General features: G+C 40.3%; 1 protein-coding gene across 2 annotated transcripts; it reads left to right on the forward strand.

Moving 5' to 3' along the window:
* The first annotated feature begins 390 nt into the window (after positions 1-390).
* WDR44 (WD repeat domain 44) lies at positions 391-20,396 on the forward strand. Of its 2 annotated transcripts, none has more exons than XM_015860411.3 (20): positions 391-567; positions 4,319-4,352; positions 6,747-6,821; positions 7,298-7,928; positions 8,553-8,683; positions 8,783-8,875; positions 9,551-9,687; positions 10,305-10,388; positions 10,652-10,758; positions 11,132-11,283; positions 12,701-12,839; positions 12,935-12,999; positions 14,162-14,275; positions 15,683-15,805; positions 16,377-16,568; positions 16,797-16,898; positions 17,563-17,678; positions 17,958-18,085; positions 18,793-18,924; positions 19,318-20,396. In XM_015860411.3, exons 1-20 carry the CDS (start codon positions 491-493, stop codon positions 19,410-19,412), a joined length of 2,727 nt encoding a protein of 908 aa, XP_015715897.2. In that variant the 5' UTR covers positions 391-490; the 3' UTR covers positions 19,413-20,396. The 2 variants fall into 2 exon arrangements, with proteins under 2 accessions (XP_015715897.2, XP_085400655.1); XM_085544529.1 differs by lacking the exon at positions 391-567 and adding an exon at positions 603-1,066.
* The last annotated feature ends 1,152 nt before the right edge of the window (positions 20,397-21,548 follow it).

Below are 21,548 nucleotides of genomic sequence, written 5' to 3' on the forward strand. Positions count from 1 at the left end.
CATGTTTGGCTGTCAGAGCAGGAGCAGTGAATAACAAGTCAGTAATGTTATGTACCACTAATTTGCCTTTATTTCAGCACGAAGAGTTTGAGATGCACACTGCTTATTTTTAAGAGGAACTGGCTGAATCAACTTGTGCTTTTCCAACCTGTCTCCTTCCTGACATCCCAGCTGGTTTGGCTGGGCAGCTGTATGATATTTTAAGGAAACAGAAAGGTGCAGCCCTACATTGTGTGCACATGAATGACGGCTGGGTTAGGGCACAGCTCCATAACAGCGCTGCCCCCTCAGCTCCTCAAGATGGCGCCCGCCATCACGCCGCTTCCTCTCCCCTCCCTCACTTCCTCCCGGCACGGGGCGGTGCCTCCTTTACTCTCGCGATACATTCCCGTCCCCCGCCTGCCCGTCCCGTCCTGCCCGGACGTGGCCGCGGCCCCGCGGCGCTTCGCTGCTGGCGGCTCGGCCCAGCCCGGTGCTGCCCGGCCCCGCCATGGCCTCAGACAGCGACACCGAGGAGTTCTACGATGCGCCCGAAGATGTGCACCTGGCGGCCGCCTCCCCCGCGCCGTGAGTCTCGTGCGGCCGCCGCCCTGCCCTGCCCTGCCTCCTCCTCCCCTCCCTCCCTCGGCCCGGCCCCCCCCGCCGTCCCGGAGCTTGTGGGGAGCTGAGAGAGCCCGGCCCCGCGTCCCCCCATCCCCACACAGCGGGTGATGGGGCGGGCTGGCATCGCCGTTATCCTGCTGGGCTGAGATGAGCCTTCATCGGGCTGGTGGGATGCGGGTCTCGGGTGGGATGTGCTGCGGTGCGATTTGGTAGCGCAGATCCCCTTTTGGTGATGGGAAGATGTGATTTTTCTGGGGCAGAAGAAGCGAGCAGGGTGCTGCCTGTTAAACAACTTCAGGTGCACTCTGTCGTACGGTTTTAATGGCGTTGCCTGGGTGTTAAGTACGATTCCGTGCAGTGAGTTCTGAACAGCATTTAATAGCACAGCTCCCTGCACCTGTTAGCTCGAAGCTGCCTCATTGTGTTGCTGCCATTAACCAAACGCGCTCCCTGTTTTTAAATGGTAATTATCTTTCTGGCTTTGTGCTCGGTGGGTTGTGTCAGCTCTGGTTTTTCACACAGTCTCAACCCAAACCTCTCCACGGTTTGACCTTCCAGGATGAGGTGCCACGTAGCTCCTTTGAAGAGCAACAAGATATGGGTTGTGGAATCCATCCGCTGGAGCTTTAATAATTGACCAAGGGTTTGTTTTAACCTGTGTCAGTGGCCATTGCATGCTTTGAACAAGGGAAAGTCCCTATAGTAAAGCTGTTCCTAACTTAGCTTTTTACATAGCCTGGTGAAAAATGCATCTCGGCACACAGCTCTGCAAGGTGTAGTGAGATTGAGTTAGCAGCATGTTGTTACAGAAACATGGTTATGCTCCAGCTTCTCACCTTGCCCAGGTGCTAGTGATCACCGAACCCTTCTGAGCTGTTTTAACTCGTTGACTGAAAGCAGCTGAAAACAAGGAACAGCAAAACCCTCTTCAGTGAGTTAAAACAGCTGCGGCCTGAGAGGATGGAGACAGGGTAGGGTGAAGGTGTGGGATTTGTGGCTGAAAACAGAAGTGGGAAGCAGGAAACTTCCATCCTTTGATCGAAGTGAGCCATGAAATCCGTTCCAGCTCCATATCTTACCTTTTATTTCCTACAAATAATGCTGTCTGTCCAGACTTGCAAGTTTCCCCCACCCATATTAAGTAGGGTTTGCTATGGAATAAATTAAAAGAAATTAAAACTGAAGTTCCTTTAGGTTTCTTATTGCTCTTCTGTAACCTATAAGAATGCATCACTGGCTCAGATTGATGGCATCAAATAAGGAGGTGATCTCAGAGGGCTTAGTTTGCAATAAAGGTACTGAATCTGTCATTCAGTCTGATATTCAGTCTGGATTAACAACACAGAGAGAGTGTTTTCTCTGAATAAGCTTTGGGATTTCCTGAGAGCTGATTTCATATTTACATTGGTGCTTCTTGGAAGCAGGCTTGTAGAATCGCAGTTGCATGGGGAAGTTTAGTAATTGCTCATATAGAGCTTCTGAAGTGGTGACTTTGCTCTTTGGCTGTTTTACTCATTACTGCTGTGATGTGTGAGAGTGGAATTTTCAAGCTGTCTGGAAGCTCCCAAGTCCCACTCATAAGTCAGTAACTATCAATGATCGGATCCCTCTCTCAAGGAAAGCCCCATATCCTTAAGTATCTGTACAGCCTCTTAAGGATTAATTAGCAAAAATGACAGAATTAGTTACAAAATGCCATGTTGTATTTGGCTGAGATAGCTCTCCTGGTCTTATAATGTGTGAAGTGTGCTGAAATAAAATGACTGCACACTTCTGTATTGCCTGTGGCGAGGCCTACGTCCTTCCCTTCTGCTGCAGGACTTTTGATGTGTAACTCTGCTTTTGGTATGGTGTATGGACATCTTGCTGTTTACTAGCTCCAAAGCAACGTCTGTTTCTGTAAGCAGTTCAGGATCTTAGGAAAAGAGATATAAGTGCCAGTGTAGCCAGTCAGTGATGGCATCTGTTGTTAGTGGAGTGGGGGGGGGAGGGAAGAGGCAGCATGGCAAAAAACATCCAGATTTAACCTCTGTCACCCTGCTGCCAAAAGGCTGTAACTGAAAAAAGGTCAAGGAAAAAAAAACTCAGCAATGATTCTGGGCAGGATCAGGAGGATGTCGGCTGGGAGAGATGAACGTGAAGTAAGGCGCACTTGTTTGGATACAGGTACATGACCCACTTTATTTCTTATGAAGAAACACAGTTCACTTACTGTGTAATGAGGAGTTGCTAAATACTATTGTTTGAGTGGGTGCTGCACTAGGGCTGCTAGTGGGAGAGTGGCCTTCTTTAGGCTGATCAGTACTGGGATGAGTTCTGCAGTTAAATAACTACAGAGATCTTCAAGTGTTTACTTGACATTTCTGTTAATCAGACCTGTGCTGTGTTTATGCAGGTGAAATAGGAATTTTCTTCCACTGTTGCCCAATCTTTGTAGGTAACTTTTAACTCCTCTCTTTGTTAAACTGCTGTTACTGGTGGTGTCACATAAGGATACTGAAGTTAGAGGCATTTTACTTTAAATGTAGTCTGCAAAATCTATTACAAAACGTTGTAGTGGAAATGCTAAGTCTGAAGCAGTGATGGAGCACCTGGTTGAAGGCAGGGCCTACCCAGAGGAGTTCAGGTGTATGTAATATACCTGAGTGATGGAAGGGGTGAAGCCAGGATCCACCCCTTCCCAGCCATAAGGGTTGGCAGTGGAGGTGAGGGTGTCTTGCTGGAGATCCCTGCACACCTGAGGCTTTCTGAAGGTAAGCGGCTTCTTTCCTTTGTCTCTGTGCCCACAGCTGTTTGAGCAAATCCTCACTTATTGCAGCCCGGTTTGCTGCTCTGCTGTCATTGCTGTGCTTTCCATCATGTTACAAATACATAATCCCATCATCCACAGAGCAATCCTGCATAAAAACAAAACTTAAGTTTTTGCACTCTTCTGTGTTGTGTCAGTGAAGCATCAGAATGGGATGCTCCTTTGTTGGGTGCAGATTTTCCACAAAGCTAAGTGTTTAGGAGTTAAGGAATTTGGGAAGGGCAGCTGCATTGTTTGAACCTCTCACTGTGCATTGCTATTGAGGGAGTGATCTGCCTGCAGCAGAAGGGAGCGTGCTGGTAGCTGGCAAGTGCTGTGATAGGAAACGGTACAATCTTGTCATCAAAACAAGACTCGGTGTATAAAGAACAGCATTCTGAGAATCTTGCTGAGACCGCAAGTTCGGGATGTAGTAAAAGTTGACAGTTCACTGATTGGTTTGCATGGTGACCTGAAGAGAAGTAATTACGTGATGCCAGTCCCCTGAGATACCTCCTTGTGTAATTAGTGAGATGAGGGGTTGTCTCTGAGTGGATGCTAATGCAACTTGGCTGGATCAGAGTATGCATTACTTGTAATGGGAAATGGTCTTAAATGTGTGCTTGGAGTAACATCAGTGCGTTAGAAAATGATGATAGAAATATGGTTTCTAGATGCTGGAGCTGAGGAACTGTCAGGGATTAGAGAATCTCCAGTGGGTTTGTGTGCCATAGGTAGTAGGACTCTTATCAATCTTTGGAGTGTTCTATGTAAAGGAGCGGTGTGTCAGAAGCATTCACTGCTTGTCTGGATCATTAAATATACCTCATTATAAAGGGAAGACCATCAGAAACAGTTTAATACGAAGCTTACTGTTAAGATTTCTTTCCTGGAACCTTGCATAAGTCTGTCTTCTCTTTCTAACAGGTCACCATCAAAAGTTGGATCCTTGGTATTGAAGGTGAGTTCCTTAAAATGAATGAGATGTGAGCATTTCTCCTTACCGTGGGTGTGCTGTGGCAGTGCTGACATCTCCTTGAGGAACGGTAGGCTTTCCTTGCTGTAGGGAGCAAATGTTCTGCTTGCCTCTTTTGACATTCCAGCTTTACTTTTAAGGAACATTAATGTGTCTTGAAGCTAATTTTTATTCTAAAAATTAAATTTGCAAATAAATTGAGCTGTACTTGACTGTTAGACAGCTGTCTTCTTTCAGGTGATTTGTGAATAGGAGGCACGTTTCCATGGGGCTTCGCTTTTTGGGTCCTGATTTATCCGAAATACTGACTTTACTCCCTTCAGCCTTCAAAATAATTAAAATCTGTGCGTGTACTTTGGGTGACGTGAAAATACAACACTATATTTAGCTGATGGAGATGGCGTTGCCACTTCCTACACAAGTAATTGGTGTGCTGTATCTGTGCACAGCGCAGCTGAATGTGACACCTGCTAAGTAGGTAAGGAGTTGAATATTGTACACATACACTGATTTGGTGGTCTCCTAAGAGCCAGCAGTAGTGGAGTAGAGGAGGCTCAATAGTTTGTCCTGACAAATCAAATGCTACATTGGTCAGCACTGGTAGAAAGCAGGTGATATCTTCCTCTGCAAGTGAATCAGTCATCTTTGTAATTTACAGATACCAGCTCCTGTGGTATCTCTTGTGGAGCAGATATCTCTTATTCTGTGTTCTACTTAATACTTTAGACATGTAACATCCCTTTATTAAACCTTCCAAGAAATGTAGCTGTCATTCTGACTAAGCTCAGTGCAGCCAAACTAACCTGAATGTCTTGTTGGCTGAAATGTAGAGGATTTTCATTATCAGGTTTTACACGTTAATTACAGCTCTTTCTTTGTAAGCATCTGCCTAAGTCACTTTCTGAAGCTGAAATGCTGTTCTCCCTCTGCCTGGTACCCTATCAGTTCTCTGAATGTGTGACTAATAGCATAGTTTGTCTTGGAGCGGGTAAGAAAGATTCCTGAAGTCCAAAGTCTAACAGGTGTGTGAGATTAAATCAACAATATTAGAAATTAATGGGTTACTGTAGGCACTGATTGCACTCCAATTCTTAAGTCATGTCTTTGAAGATAAATGTTTGGTGATTAAAAACAAAAAGAGAACTTCTATTTAGAATAGAAAAAAAATGTATGGAAGGTGGAGGAGAAGTGGACAGAGAGGAATAAGACTTTAATAATTACAGCTGTCTCTGCATGGGAGGGAGGAGGACAGTAATCCTGTATCTCTGCACAGGGTTATTTTTCAGTCCTGTGTTATGCCTCTATATAGATACATGTACCCTGATGTACCCAGTGTCTGTTGTTTCTGGGGCTACTAATCCATACGTATGATTGATTAAATATTATGCAATGCTTAAGACTCTTACGAGGACTTAAGAAATTATTTTGGCAAAAAACCCATTTTTACTGAATTATTCCTTGTTTAACAGGCTATGCCAAAGTGTTGTTGCTGTTTGTACATTTCTAAACTACACTTGAATTGCAGACTAACTTTGCATCGCTAGCGTAATATCCTAGTCATGCTGATGACGTATGTATAAAGTAAATAGTATACCAAACTTGAAATATTCATGCAGCTTTTCACCCAAATGTTCTGAAAATATTCTTGTGGGTTTTTTCTACTTAAGTCCAGTAATTCCATTTGTTGTGCTGCAGTTAATTTAGATTTCAGAAGGGTCCACATGAAGATGACTGATAGCAAAAATAGACAGTGCTAGATGTAGTTGTTGTAGTTGAAGGTAAGGCTCCATCTCAGAACCACAAAGGCATATTTATGACCACGTGATAGAACTGCCTGACTGAACCTGATTGTTTCTAATAATGCTTCTGTGATAAAAGATGATCAAACAGTTCTTGCATTCTTTCCCACAACCTACTGAAGAGCAAAATATGTTTTTGTAGCTTTTCTTTGCTCTAGATTCTTCAGTGTGTATGTTTCTCTAATCCTCACGCTGCCTTCAGTTTTATTTCAGTTGAGGCTGAACTCTCTTAAAGACATAGAACTTACATCATTTATAAAATATGATTTTCCAAGTAAGGCATGTTTGTCTTGGAGTCTTTCAACAGACTCCTGTGCATTGCAACAGAAACAAGCAGAAGGTGAAATACCAAATGCCGAATGGCCTTTTGTTTAGTAATGTGCACGCTGATTTTGTGTGTGCCATTGTGAAATAATCTTCATGTGTTTTGTGCATTACTTCTGCCAGATAGGTGCTTATTCCATAATGGCTGAATATGTGGCTGCATTATTTTCCTTTATGCTTAATTCAGTTTGTTCAAGCTGTATGTAATCTTAGTCAAGAACTTCTCACCACCATCTTCCTATGCCTTTTTTTATAGGACGTGGACAGCAAACTGCACAAAGTTGGAAATGAAACCCTTGTACAAGAAATGAAGCAAGATGATTCGAAAGAGGTTAGTTATGCTGCTTTATGCTTCCATCCTCACACTGGAAATGTGAAATAACACTGATGAGGTACCATCCAGAGACTAACAGAATGTGTGACTTTTGTTAGTGAGAATATTCATCTAAAGCAAACTCCAAGCAAAAATATTCTAAAAATGTATTTAAGATGTGCTAGCATTGAATTATTGGGATCTTACATACTGGTACGTGAAATCTCAAACAGCTGAACAACTTTTGACACAGAAATAGCTATCTCGAACTACTTTCTTTCTTCTTTAGTTTATTTTGTTTCATTGTTCAGACTCGCCTATTCCTGCATGGAGGTTCTGGTCTCCAGAATTTTTGGTCAGAATATGTTTTGTATACAAGGTAACTTCTCAATGAAGAGTTTTTCTGGTTACTGTACAAATGGAGTGGTAAGTGTTCCCTGGAAGCACCTACTGTTTAACAGTACAATGTTGGTTTCTTTTAATTATTTCCTTAGATTATTGACAGTATTATAGAAGAAAGCCAGAAGGCGCAGCAACTAGATGATGATTCTTTGGCTTCTAGAGGGAACGGACTGACTGTTCCAACTTCAGGTGCAAATGCTTGGATTGCTGGAGCAGGTATCATCAATAGCATTCCGGAAGTACCAGCAGCTAAAGCTTCGTTACGAGAAGATCCAAGTGAACCAGTGCATCAGAGTGTGTGTGAGGATGCTGAGTTGGAATCTGGGAAGCCTTTATTTACTTCTGAGGAACAGGAATCTGATAAACTAACAAAAGTAACAAATACAACCGACCATAAAAAGGATGAAACTGAAGCACAAAAAGAAACATCAAAAGATGAGGACATAACAGACAAGAAAGAGGCAAATACCTTAGAACAAGTGACTTCAGATTTATCTACCAAAGACCTTCCTACAACAGAAGAAATGCCTCCGGCAAAACCACCAAGGCAGCTTACTGTGGAACCCGATATAGTTGCTAGCACAAAGAAGCCTGTTCCAGCACGGCCACCACCTCCAACAAACGTTCCCCCTCCGAGACCACCACCACCTGCACGGCCCGCTCCACCACCCCGGAAAAAAAAGAGTGAACTGGATTTTGAAGTACAAAAACCTGTTTTAGAAGGCAAGTCATTTATTTAACTGGCTTCTTCTAGTTTTGTTTTCTGAGTGAAGGATTGTTTGATCTTGTGTTTTCAGCTTAATTGACCTGTAAGCAAAGAAAAGCTTTAACAGTTCCAACTTCTTAACAGTGTTAAAATATATATAAATATATAATATATATATGTAACCTTTTGCATTACAAATGCTTCTATTTCATGGACTTTCCTGCAAACTAACACGTTTTACCAAAAGAGCTACTTATGCAGCAAGGAGAATTGGCCATGTCAGAGCTGAAACTAAGGGGAAAAAGAGACTTCAAATAAAGTATCTGTAATCTCTGTTATATTAGAAATACAAGTCAAGGTGTAGGCTGAGGGCTCATGAAAATGACTATCCTGGGTTAATAGGAAAATAACCAAAAGAGGAAAAACAATTTGTTAGCAAAACTGAAGAAGACCAAGTGTGAAATCACACCTATGCCTCCAGCTATATATGAACTGTGTAGCTGTTAGGACAGATTTAGTGGTGGTTGATGTAAAACTAATGAACAGAAAGTTGTTAGAGATAATGTCAGGATTTGAGTAATCTCTGTAGCCTGTCCGTGGCTCTTGTTATGCTCTTTTTACTGATACAAATCTCTTTGCAGTTCCTCGAGAGAATTTCACAGCTGGTGGGCTTTTAACTCCAAGCGCAGTGGCAGAGGTCATGCCCAAGGATTCTCAGCCTTCTTTGGATTTGGCAAGTGCAACTAGTGGAGATAAAATAGTCACTGCACAGGTATTGGGAAATGGCTTCAAGTCTGAGAATCACAGTAACGTTTTCTGTCATTTCAGTGTTACAGTAGAGATTATGTATCTTTTGTCTGCAAATTTTCAGGAAAATGGAAAAGCAGCTGATGGCCAAACAACGAATGAAGTACTTGGACCACAAAGACCCAGATCTAATTCTGGAAGAGAACTCACAGATGAGGTATTAATAAAAGTGGTCTGTACGCAGTACTTTTTTGTGCTTGCTTTTTCCAGTCTGCAGAGTTAATTGCAGTATTCATACCTTGCTCCTGCATTCTGACCAATTATAAGCTGTGGCCAGAGGTTCGGATAGAAGGGATGGCATACTGGCTTTGTACATGTAAGGACTTTGTGGTTCTTGAGTCATGTAGTGATGTTTTGAAGCATCAGCTGTAATGGGTCTGGGATGCTGTGAATTTGTGCTTGTAGCTGTGCAAACACTTTGCAAGGTTGGTGTGAGGGAACATTAGCAGAGTTGATAATATTTTCCTGCACAGAAAACAGGAAGAAGTCAGCAGCAAGAGAATAACTCCTGATAATGAGAAATAATTTATTCAGTTAATAATTTCAGTTTATCCCAGTGATGTTATCAAACTGCTGTCAGCTTACTATTGCTCAGCAGGTGTATTTGTGCTCCAAAAAAACCTTTTTTATAGTACTCAATAGGTTTAAATACTCTTTACCTGTAGGCAAAGTTTCTTTGCGTGCTGACAGCAAGATTAGCTTGAACTTTGTAAAATATAGTGAACAACATGATCTCTCGCTACTGTAAGTGATCTGTAAGACCGCGTGATTTCTGTTTTGCTTTTGATGTCTATTTGAGTCAGCTTGATTTCACACCATATTTTTTCCATAGGAAATTCTAGCAAGTGTAATGATAAAAAACCTTGACACAGGTGAAGAAATACCCTTGAGTTTGGCAGAAGAAAAGTTGCCAACGGGCATTAATCCTCTCACTTTGCATATAATGAGGAGAACTAAAGAATATGTCAGGTATGAATGATGATAGCTTTAAGCTCTTTCTAATATTGTTTCTGTCATAATTTTTGCATACAGAGGACAGCTTGTGCAGGAGTCCCAATCCAGCTGTCTCTAATTTGCATGTTTAATTCTCTGTTCTGTATGAATGAGGTTAGTTACTGAGGCAACAGAATTATTTGTGGTACTTTTCTACTGTAACTGAAAGTTGCTGATAGTATCACAGTGTGTGCCTGTGGTCACTGTAGCTGCTACTGGGAGGTTTTCCTGCTCTGTTCAGAGCTTTGGGCCTTTCTCGTCTTTAAAACTGAATGTTGTTTTTTAAACTGAATTTTACATTTTGATGATCAGGAGATTATGTCAACTTAGAAACTGGGCTTATTTCTAAGGCCTAGATTGATACATATTATAAAAAAATTTGAATTCTTTTTCTTTTTTGCATTGCTGTTTTATTTCAAAGTTCACTTCCATAGAACTGTTTCTTTGGCATCTAGGACATATACACAGATATACTATCGAGATTTCTAAAAAGTGAAAGATCTGTTTTATTATTTGGTCCTACTTTACTAGTTTTCACTGTTTAGATACAGTAAAGATTTCATACATAGAACAACAACTTCTATATTTCCTAGTAACGATGCAGCACAGTCTGATGATGAAGACAAAATGCAGACACAGCAGACAGATACTGATGGAGGAAGGTTGAAGCAGAAAACGTAAGATGCTGTTTCATGTCCCTGTGAATAAATGTCAGGTTTCATTTTAAGCTCCCCTTCTTAAATCCAAACAAGTTAAGTGGTATCTGAAATTACCTAAGCCTATTTTTCTGCAATTAAACTTAAGATTACATGATTGCTGGCAAATTAAATGCTTATTTTTAGAAACTGTAGCAGAAAACAATAACAACTGTGTTGCAAATCAAAGTTACCAGTTCATAATAACAAAATATTGTGTTGAATAAATGCCCTTGCTTTTTAAGGACGCAGCTGAAAAAGTTCCTTGGCAAATCTGTAAAGCGCGCAAAGCACCTTGCAGAAGAGTATGGAGAACGTGCTGTAAATAAAGTCAAGAGTGTTCGAGATGAAGGTCAGTGACATGATTTTCTGTGCATTACCCCATTACCCTACCCACCAAGTACATCTGTTTACCCTTGGCCTTCTCAAATCCAAAGCTGGCTGAGGGGGGTCGTACAGTGATGTATGCTACCTGAGTACAGTTGGCTTCTTCAAGTTTGTAGCTTGGTAGGCATTCTGAGGTTACAGGGCTGGTGTATGGGAAATTGGTAATCACAGCCTGAACCTCTGATTAATCAGCTGATTAACAGTATTTTTGCTTCAAGATCTTACAACTGTTTATCAGAATTTGCTGATTCAAGACTAATCTGCCTCCAAAAGGTATTGGCACGTATTCTTGTTAGTAGAAACTGTGCTGCAACATTCGGAATTTGTTTTTCTCTTAGTCTTTCATACGGATCAAGATGATCCTTCTTCCAGTGATGATGAAGGGATGCCATATACAAGACCAGTTAAGTTCAAAGCAGCACATGGCTTCAAGGGACCTTATGACTTTGAACAAATTAAAGTTGTTCAGGATCTCAGTGGAGAGCATATGGTATGTCTTACACTTCCTTTCCACCTATGGCTTTGTTGAAACTGTTCAGCCTAAAGTTCAACTTTTAGACTTCATCTACTTGATGACCTTCAGAAATGACTGTCATACTTCTTCCTGAAGGGCAGTTCCACTCTGTAAAATTAGTATTCTGGCAAGAACCAACTTGACTGGTTTGATCAAATTTTTCAGGGAAGAGGGTGATCACATAATTGAGCATGAGAGCTTCTCCAGAAGTTTTCCTCAAAAGAATTTGTGTTGTGTGGTATTTGTTTTCCTGACTTCTGTAACTAGAAATGTAAGCCAAAAATAGGCTATGATCCACTAACAGAAGTGAGTACAGAGCAGCAAGTTTGACCCAGTCAGCAGAAACTGAACTTATGTGCCTGTGAGAAATATAAACATAATTAGTGAACTAAAATACCAGATAAGTTCTGCAGGCAGAAGTGGGAACAGATTAATATGATGTGTGAACTGGAATGATAAGGAGGGAAGAGACTGGAAAGTGATATTTTCAATGAGGCAGCTGTGGAGGGTGAGGAGCAAACCTCCCATCTGTCACTGTTTGTGGTGCTTTACGCTCACCTGTGGAGTCTGAAATGCCTTCATTCTAGTATTTGACTCCCAGGTACTTTTGCTGACAGCAGCTGTGACAACAATTGAAGCTGTCCCTCATCTTAAAGCATTAGGCTTAGGGTAATGGCATATAGCAGTCAGTTTGATTGGAGAGTTCAAACCTGTCCTCCAAAACAAACGTTTCTAGTCCTGAAGGCTATGCATCTGTGTCAGTTTCTATCAAGCCAGTAGTTGAGTTCTTAAACCAAGAAAGCTCCCCAACAGCATTTTAAAAGGGAGCTAGGTTGGCATGGTTGAATACCTGGTATCTGTTCATTAAGTAGCAAGGAGAAGATGGAATATTGCTTGTGTGGTACTCTTTGGACTTTGCACTGGATAAAGAATTGTCACAAGTTTTGCAAAATCTTCTTTTAATGTATGTACATAGTACTTGTTTAGGGTACCAGAATTATTGTAAACAAGCATGATTCCTCCAAGGGGAAAAACTGAAATGATACCACAAGTTGAGCTGGGATAAACTTCAAGCATAGCTACAAATACTCACTGCTTTTGCACATCAGCTCTGCCTTGCTGACCATTAGTAAGCTTACCAATTTCATGTAGAACACTGTGGTGGCACTGAGCTCCCTTAAAACTTCTCTTCTACGGTATTCTGCCCTGTATGGTCAGTCTTTCAAACTTTTTGCAAAGCATGTTACAGTATCCACCAGTTTTAACCATTACCTTTTAGTGCCTCAGTCTGCAGTTTGTTTCTGTGTATGTCCTGAATCACATCTGTTGATATTATAGAAAAGCATTTTTTTTGTATGGAAAGGCTTGAACCATGATCTCTTTATTTGAACAGGGTGCTGTTTGGACAATGAAATTCTCTCACTGCGGTCGATTACTTGCGTCTGCAGGGCAGGACAATGTAGTGAGAATATGGGTTTTAAAAAATGCTTTTGACTACTTCAATAATATGCGGATGAAATACAACACAGAAGGTAACATTCCATATACTGCTGGAGTTCTAGAACATTAGAAATTCTAATGATGTAGGAACTTAGTGCTGATTATGAAACTTCTGCTTCTGTTCTAGGCCGTGTCTCACCTTCCCCATCTCAAGAGAGTCTCAATTCTTCGAAGTCTGACACTGATGCAGGGGTATGTACACTAGTTATTGAGAAAAGAAGATGTGGTTGCACCGTTCTGTAATGCCAGATCTTCATCATTGCTTTATCCATTTTAAATTGTTCTTAGCCCGAAGTGTAGACAAAATGTTTTGTCAATATTCTTCAGTCAAATACAGTTATCCCACGTATCTGGGAAGCAAACAAGAAACCAAGTCACTAAACTTAATACATTTTGAAGTCTGCATTGCTTCACTGTGGCCTTCTGCAATTAACTTATCTCTCAGAGTAGATTTCTGGAAGAGATGCTAAAGGAGGAAAAAACACTATTGAACTACCTGGTGTAGTGTTTTGCCTTCAGAGCATTACTTACAGTTAACATCCAGCTTCATATTCTCCTTTCTGAGAAAGGCCAAGCTGAGCAATAGCATATCAGACGGCTGGTAGAGCATGATGTTGTTTACACATCTGCATAGAATAAAATGGAATGTTACAGAGAAGAAGTGTTAAGACATTGTTACTTATAGAATGTTCAGATACTTTCCTAATCTTGCCATTAAAATCAATACGTTCAGGATTTTTCTGTTTTCAGTAGTGTAAGAAACAAATGATAAAACCAGGGTTTAATAGAAGATTTTTAGCAGCAATATCATTTAATGTATGCTTTAGGTGGGGGGAGGAATCTGCCCTTACCCTTAAGTAAGTGAAAGGGCCATGTACACCAATGGTGTTGTTTTAGGTCTATTTTTACATGAGCTTTTGTATGGGAAATTCTAGTTTCTGTTTTGTCACCTGTGTTTGCTGAAAGGCCCTTTTGTTAGGAAGTTGGCATTCTTGATGTGCGTTAGAACACTGAAGCTTAACTCATAGTTTATTTTCTACATTAAAATATGCTTTTCAAATTTGGTGTGCTTGATTCCAAAAGATTCTTTGAACGTTTGCTTAAATTGCTGTCAAATTGATTGAATAAAAGCTGTATTGCTGGACAGTGTGAAGCTGCTTGGTTTTGGCATTTCAAGGCGATGTTTCACAGTCTTTGTGCTTTAAAACTACTGTGTTTATTGGTGCAACGTTATTTTGTATAATTTAAGAGTTCTTCAAGTTGTTATGGGCCCTATGCTTCATGTAAGCAGTAACTACTTGCTTTAAGTTTTCCAGCTAACGTTTTCTTGTGTTTCTTTACCTTTTTCTGACAGATTTGCAGTGGAGTTGATGAAGACCCAGATGATAAAAATGCCCCATTTCGTCAACGGCCATTTTGCAAATACAAAGGGCATACAGCAGATCTTCTTGATCTTTCGTGGTCTAAAGTAAGGCACCTTAATACAGGCTGCACAGTTCTCCTGTGTTTTCATTGTTCTCTTATATAAAATGCCATTGGAGCTATATATCTGAACAATACGAAACAATCATTGAATGTAAGAGACGGGGTTTGCAGAAACATCACTCCATCTGGAACAGCTGCAATAAAAGGAACTAACTTCTTGGACATCTCTAATTAAGGTTTTTAAATAAACAGGCTGGTAATACAGTTATGATGTTGTATTGTATTTTGGTACCGAAGTAAGTTAAAATGTTTAGAGTTGGAGGAAAGGAATTTTCACCGAGCTATTCTGCCTTTTCTGATTTATGGTGTTAATGGCTTTTCTTGCCTTCTGTGCGCTTCACTGTTTTTATGTAAAGCGTACAGATTCTTAACTATCAAAATCTTTCATGCAAACATCATTTGAGTAATTCTCTACGTTGGAAGACTGTTGCCATTTTGTTGAAGGTTGCAGTCTGGTTGCAGGATCTCAGGAGAGGCTCTCAGCCCTTCTCTGGAACTTGTGCTGATTTTCTCATGACTGCTTTTCTAAGTACACATTTCCACTTAGATTCTTACAGAAAAAATTTATAGCTGAGCTTTGGTGTTCTGGGCTTGAGGAAAGCACCACTCAGTAATGGAAATTGGGATAAAACATTTCTATCTGAAAGAATAAAATGTTGAATTTCATGGAAAGGGAGAAATTGATGAGACCTGTTTCTGTTCTGTTTTTCATCCAGAGGGTGGTGACGCACTGGAACAGGTTGCCCAAGGAGGCTGTGGATGCCCCATCCCTGCAGGCATTCAAGGCCAGGCTGGATGTGGCTCTGGGCAGCCTGGGCTGGCAGTTGGCAACCCTGCATATGGTGGGGAGGTTGAAACTAGATGATCATTATGGTCCGTTTCAACCCAGGCCATTCTATGATTAGCATTTAGGATACCACATTAAAGGAAACTTGATTTCTGAAGAGTTGCCTTTCCTGAAATGTGTCGTGAATAGATGTTTTTTTTTTTCTTGTATTTGCCTGTGAGAGTAGGCTGTTGTATAAAGAAGCTTCAGAAATCTCTGCAGTCCCACCCAAGTTTGCTCTGTAGTGGGGGTGGGGAGCCTGTTAACGTTGGTGTTGTATTCATTACAATTACAGTCAGTGCCCTAGAAATGTTGTACTTAAAAAAAAAAACTGCAGCATCTCTCAGCAAGTTACGTAACTTGGTAAAACAGTGTTAAATGAAAACTAGTAAATATATTAATCACTGATCAAACATGAAAGCTTTGTTGAGCTGATGTTTTTTGCAGTTGCAAGAAAGCTGTGTAAAGCATTATAATTCAAGCAAAAACGCATGGTATCAGATTGCTTCTGTATTTTGTTACTTCTGTGCCCTTTAGTAACCATGGAATCTTCCTGTTCCACAGAATTACTTCTTGCTTTCTTCTTCTATGGACAAAACTGTCCGTTTATGGCACATATCAAGAAGAGAATGTCTGTGTTGTTTCCAGCATATAGACTTTGTCACTGCTATAGCCTTCCATCCAAGGGTAAGTGTAATCCTCTTGTTTCTTCTAGAGGCAGAATTTGAGATTCTTACTCCTTTATTTATAACTTTAAAAAAACTTTGAATAATAGTTTGTGTGGTCTAAAAGTATCCCATTTTAATAATATTCTAGAACAGTGTTTTCATGTTCAGTGAATGTAACCAGGAGTGTCCATGTTTCACCATTTGTAGGAATAAGATGGAAATTGAACTGTCTGTAGGCTAACAGCATCACAGCTGGCTTACTTTGGAATAACTCAGCTGACAGGGTTAGCTTTTTTTCAGCTTGTGCTTGGAAGAAAAGATGTAATTGTAACAGTGAGCTGTGCTCCAGATTGAGGTGCTTTGTTTGGAAGGCTGCGTATGTGTAATATTGTAAAAAATCTAAGAAATTAAACTTCATTTGCCTGTAACTTTAATACCATCTTTTCAGTCATCACAAACTTCATAATCAACACATTTAGGGGATTGTGCAAGAAAGTTTGGAAATTATATGGGATGGGTTTAAGGAAATATGAATGCTCATAGGCCGTGCTTATAGCACAAGCAGAGATTAATGCAGTGTGTTTTCTCAGGACGACAGGTATTTCTTAAGTGGCTCACTGGATGGGAAACTCCGACTCTGGAACATTCCTGACAAAAAAGTGGCATTATGGAATGAAGTGGATGGGCAGACAAAATTGATTACAGCTGCCAACTTCTGTCAGAATGGCAAATATGCAGTAATAGGCACATATGATGGAAGATGCATCTTCTATGACACAGAGGTAAGGAAGTTTTTAGATTGTTTTCTTATATTAAGCAATAAACAGATTTATAAAAGTCACGCTTGTTCAGTATCAAGAGACAAAGTATCTGTTATCTTGATACTGAACAAGCTTGACTTGTTCAGTATCAAGAGACAAAGCCTGTTAGAACCTGAAGAAAAATATTGTTTTAAACTGAAGTTTTCACCAAATAATTTGAAATAAGCATAAATTTTAATTTCTTTTCAGCACTTGAAGTACCATACTCAAATACATGTGCGTTCTACCAGAGGTCGAAATAGAGTTGGAAGGAAAATTACTGGCATTGAACCCTTGCCTGGAGAAAATAAGGTACTGTGTTTCAGTAAAAGCTTGTCTCGATATTGGAGTCTTGCATTTGTATCTAATGCTCATTAAGTTTGTTTTGTTTGCTGTAACCAACTTAAATCAGGATTCTTTTTATACTCTTAAAATGAAATTGCTCTTGCTCCTGTTATGCTGTAGAATACTGACTGGTGATGAAATATGTTTAGTGATACTCTGTTCTGATTAATGTAAAGCTGAGAAAATGTTTATAGATTAAATGGCTTTCAGCCAATATTGCTTTGGCGTAACTAATGTCTCCAAATTTAATATTAATGTGGAAACATTATTCATTCTTCACCCTCATTCTTGAGGTGTTCAAGGCCAGGTTAGATGGGGCCCTGGGCAGCCTGGTCTGGTATTATATGTGGAGGTTGGCAGCCCCTGCCTGTGGTGGGGTGGGGGGAGTTGGAGATCATGATCCTTGAGGTTCCTTCCAACCCAAGCTGTTCTGTGATTCATACAGAAGCTGAAAAAATGCTGAAAGCTCAAGGTAGATATTCAGAAAGGTGTACTCTGTTCTTTGGAATCAGTCCTTTTGCTTGGCTTTGCTGTGAAGTCTTGTGTCGAAAGGTGGAGAATGAGCTCTTGTTGCTCCTTCGTGGACATGCTAATTACTTCCACTTCTAATTTTTCTTTCATTTCTTTCTAGATACTGGTGACGTCTAATGATTCCAGAATTAGATTGTACGACCTAAGAGATCTGTCTTTGTCTATGAAATACAAAGGTTACGTCAACAGCAGCAGCCAAATCAAAGCCAGCTTTAGGTAAGACAGTAATGGGGCAAGGTTGTTGTTGAATTTTAGTGGTACCATGGATGAAGTACAGAGGCTTTTGTTTGAATAGTTTGTGTACCTTGGTACAGATCTGAGCCTCTGAAATATCTTTCAGCTCAGAATACAAAGGTAACTGAAGGCTGTAATTCTACAATAAGATTCTGTGAACTTAGTCTGACTGCACTTGCAAAGCTGCATGTGATCTGAAGAGCCACTATAACACTTGAGCATCCAATGAAAGTCATGTTTTTTCCTTCTTTCTATCTTAAGCCATGACTTTACGTACATTGTAAGCGGTTCAGAAGATAAATATGTTTATATTTGGAGTACCTACCATGACTTGAGCAAGTTTACATCTGTAAGAAGAGACCGTAATGACTTCTGGGAAGGCATTAAAGGTAAAAAGTCATTTTTTTATTAAGATTAAAAGATTAAAAAATAAAAAACTGGAAGACAAATATTCTTCTGAGCAGGACTGCTCATTTAGTTTGAAGCAATTATTTACATTTTAAAAGCAAGGTGCATTGTAATTTTGGGGTTCTTAATAAGTGGACTCAAAAACCTGATCCTCAGCAGACTGATACATGTGATTAGGATGCATGGTTGGGATGGCAAGAGCTGATGTAGCTTGGAGCTTTTCCAGCTTCAGTCAGATTCTGAATGAATGTCATGTTTCACTGGCAGAGCTGAGTTGTGCAATCAAAACACTTATCAGCCCTTAGATCCCCTATGGAAAAGTGACTTTGAAAACAAATGCAAACATTTATTTACTTCCTTTTTTTTGTCATGTAATGAAAGAAAAAGAGCAGCTTTTCTGTTTATCTAGCCTCATCACCACTCAGTACATGGGGTTATTTGGAAATGCAGGACAGTGTTTATATTGAATGTGCTCTGGAGCTCTAGCCAATTAGTTGTGGGCTCTTAAAGGAGCTTCAGAGGAGCCTCAACGCTGTAAAACAATGATAATCATTCCTTGAATTATGAATGTGCTCAGTGCAGCTAACACTGGCATTCTTAGGCGTTTGCTAAAATGTGTGCCTGCTGATCTTATCAAATGAGCAGTCCCTTGAAACAAGGTAATCAAAATTGGATTGTCTTTCTGAAGCCCACAATGCAGTGGTCACCTCTGCGATTTTTGCTCCCAATCCTGGCTTGATGGTGTCACTGGAAACTTCTGATAAGCAAGAAGCTGAAAGTAAAGGAGAAGATTCTGAAACAGCAGACACCATTCCCTCTGGTAAGTGTTTAAGATGGCCTCTGATTGATGCCATAATAGAAGAAGAATACTTTCAATCTGGGAGGGATGTTTCTTTGGAAGAGGAGTCCTTGCAAAGGGCATGAATGTTCTGGACATCTGGACTGCGATTACACCATTAAAATCCAAGGACAGGAAGTGAAGGTTGTAATTGTTGCCCTGTGTATTTTGGCAGTATTCTTGTTAACTTGAGCTGTCAGGAGGTCCAGCTCTAGCTTGTCTGTAATACGAAAGTCCCTTTCTTAGAAATGCAGATGTTTCTTGAAGAAATGGATAGATAATAAGAGTGTGCTGGAGAAGGAGGAGCATCAGCAATTCTTTTAATGAGGGCTTGATTTATTTTTAATAAATAACAGATTATTCTCTTTCCTTAAGGAGCACTGAAGACAGATCACACAGAAGTGCTTTTATCGGCTGACTTCACTGGAGCAATCAAAGTCTTCATTAACAAAAAGAAATGTGTATCTTAATTGTTTTGCAACTGACAGTATAAAACCATGGTACTGTGGGGTTAAAATTCCATAAACAATGCGGGCGAAAGCAGAGTATCTAATATAATAATGTTACAGGCTGATTTATTATGAAAATCTTTATTTTATGGCTACTTGAATATTGGATTCATGGAAAGCAGCGTCTACCTAATTAACGCTTTGGCTTGTAGAATAGAAGGGAGTGTGTAAGAATAATGCTGCCAAACGTTAGACTCTAAACTTTATGAAAGGAGGTATTTTGTGATGTCGTTGTGAACCTGCACAGGTTTCTGCACGAAAACATCTTCACATCTGTGTGTGCCTTTTGGTTACATGCACTAAGTTTAAAATCCATTGGAGATTTTGGCATCTCCTATGGCCACCAGGTGTTGGGAGTGGTGAAGGTGGAGGAATGGCTGAGAAAATGCCGAGTGATTCGGTCTGATCTTTGCACAAAACCCCATTTGAGAAAGATCCTGAATCTGTAGTAGCTGTTGTTCAGAGTTTTAAGTTATGCAAGTCTTTTTGATGGGTCAGCAGCAACGTGTAAATGTTTTTATAAATTTCTCAACTTCAGGACGTGAACTTTTTTTGTTGTCTTTTAAGTGTTGTGGACTTTAGATTCCTTTCTTATATATAATTTTTTGCACACTGGAGCACAATACTTGTGTAAAGAATCCTCTCATTCCTTGTTCACGGGCACCAGAAATACGTTCACCTTCCAGATAAAATTAAGCTGCATTAGAAAAGTTCTTCTATTTTACAACTGTGTAAAATAAACTGTTTACATTTTTTAAGCATTGTAGCTTAAAGTTTTAAGTTCTTGTTTGTTTGTTTAGTGCCACTGAATTTTGGAAGTCTTTGTAAATATTCATATAAAACACCTATGAAGTAACATTCTGGGCACCATAACCCATGAAATGTTATTGATGGTCAAGTGTTTCAGAGAAAAAATGTCATTAAACTTGGTCACACACTTGGAAAGTGTTGCTTCTTTTCCATTTTGATGCCTAAATTTGCCATTTGTCTTAATAATGTTGGCTGCTTTATGACATCATTGATCTTGCATGCTTGTTTTTCTTTTTAGTTCCATTTTGTCCCATCCTGTCACTTTTTTAACAGCTCTGTCATGGGGAATGGAGAACTGGGACCTGCTATGGAGCAGAATGAAAGCTGTTGACATCTATGTAATCCAGAATATGCTTATAAAATACAATTGAGAATTTCCAGGAGACAGAAGTAAGGATATGTATGAATTAACACAAGCGCATCCCAGGAATCCACTGAGTGAGCTGTCTGTAGTATCAAAAACAATACAAATGCTTCCCTTCAAGACCTAATTTCTACTGTAGCTGGCTCCCGTCACAGTTTATTCTGGCAGCAAGCAGCTATGACTGGAAACAAAGTTGTTTCTCTACTACCTGAGTCTGTGAGAGTCACTGAGACACTTTGTCTCGTCGAGCTGGTGCATGTGCAAAGAACAGAAACAACAGTATTCTGAGCGGCTCTAAGAAAGAAGGCAGCAGACTGCAGCAGATTCTGTTGTGACAGGACGTGGAGAAATGGTCCCAAACTAAAACAGGCAAGATTTAGAATTGACTACAAGGGAAAAGTTGGTTATGCTGAGTGTAGTTAAGCTCTGGAACAGGTTGCCCAGAGGTGGTGGTGGATGCCCTGTTGCTGGAGACAGGGCTGGATGGGGCTCTGAGCAATCAGATTGAGGTGTATGTCCTGTTCGTTGCAGGGGAGTTGGGATGCTTAAGGAGATGGCCCTTAAAGATCCCTTCCAGCTCAAATTAATTTGTATTTTGGCAATGTCCATCTTCTATATGTATCTTTTTTCCTCTAATTATAGGTAATTATAGATATATATATATTTTGAGATCTGCATATAGGCACAATGGTTTTGGTTTGTTCTGTGAATATAGGAACAAACTGGATGGCTGGCAGCTGTTGACTGGTTCTCAATACGTGGTGCTGGGGCTGTGCTTCAGGGTTCTTTATGCTAATGGCTACAGCTACTAACTGCTTTCCTAGTGTTTTTCTAATAGTAGTGGCTTGCTACTGGGAAACTGCTAAGGCAGTTTTTCAGTTCTTGTGATTAGAAAGTGGCCCTTTTCCCATGTGTGCTTCAAT

Source organism: Coturnix japonica, chromosome 4 (assembly GCF_054131305.1).
Source record: "Coturnix japonica strain WE chromosome 4, WE-NBRP24, whole genome shotgun sequence".
NCBI lineage: Eukaryota > Metazoa > Chordata > Aves > Galliformes > Phasianidae > Coturnix > Coturnix japonica.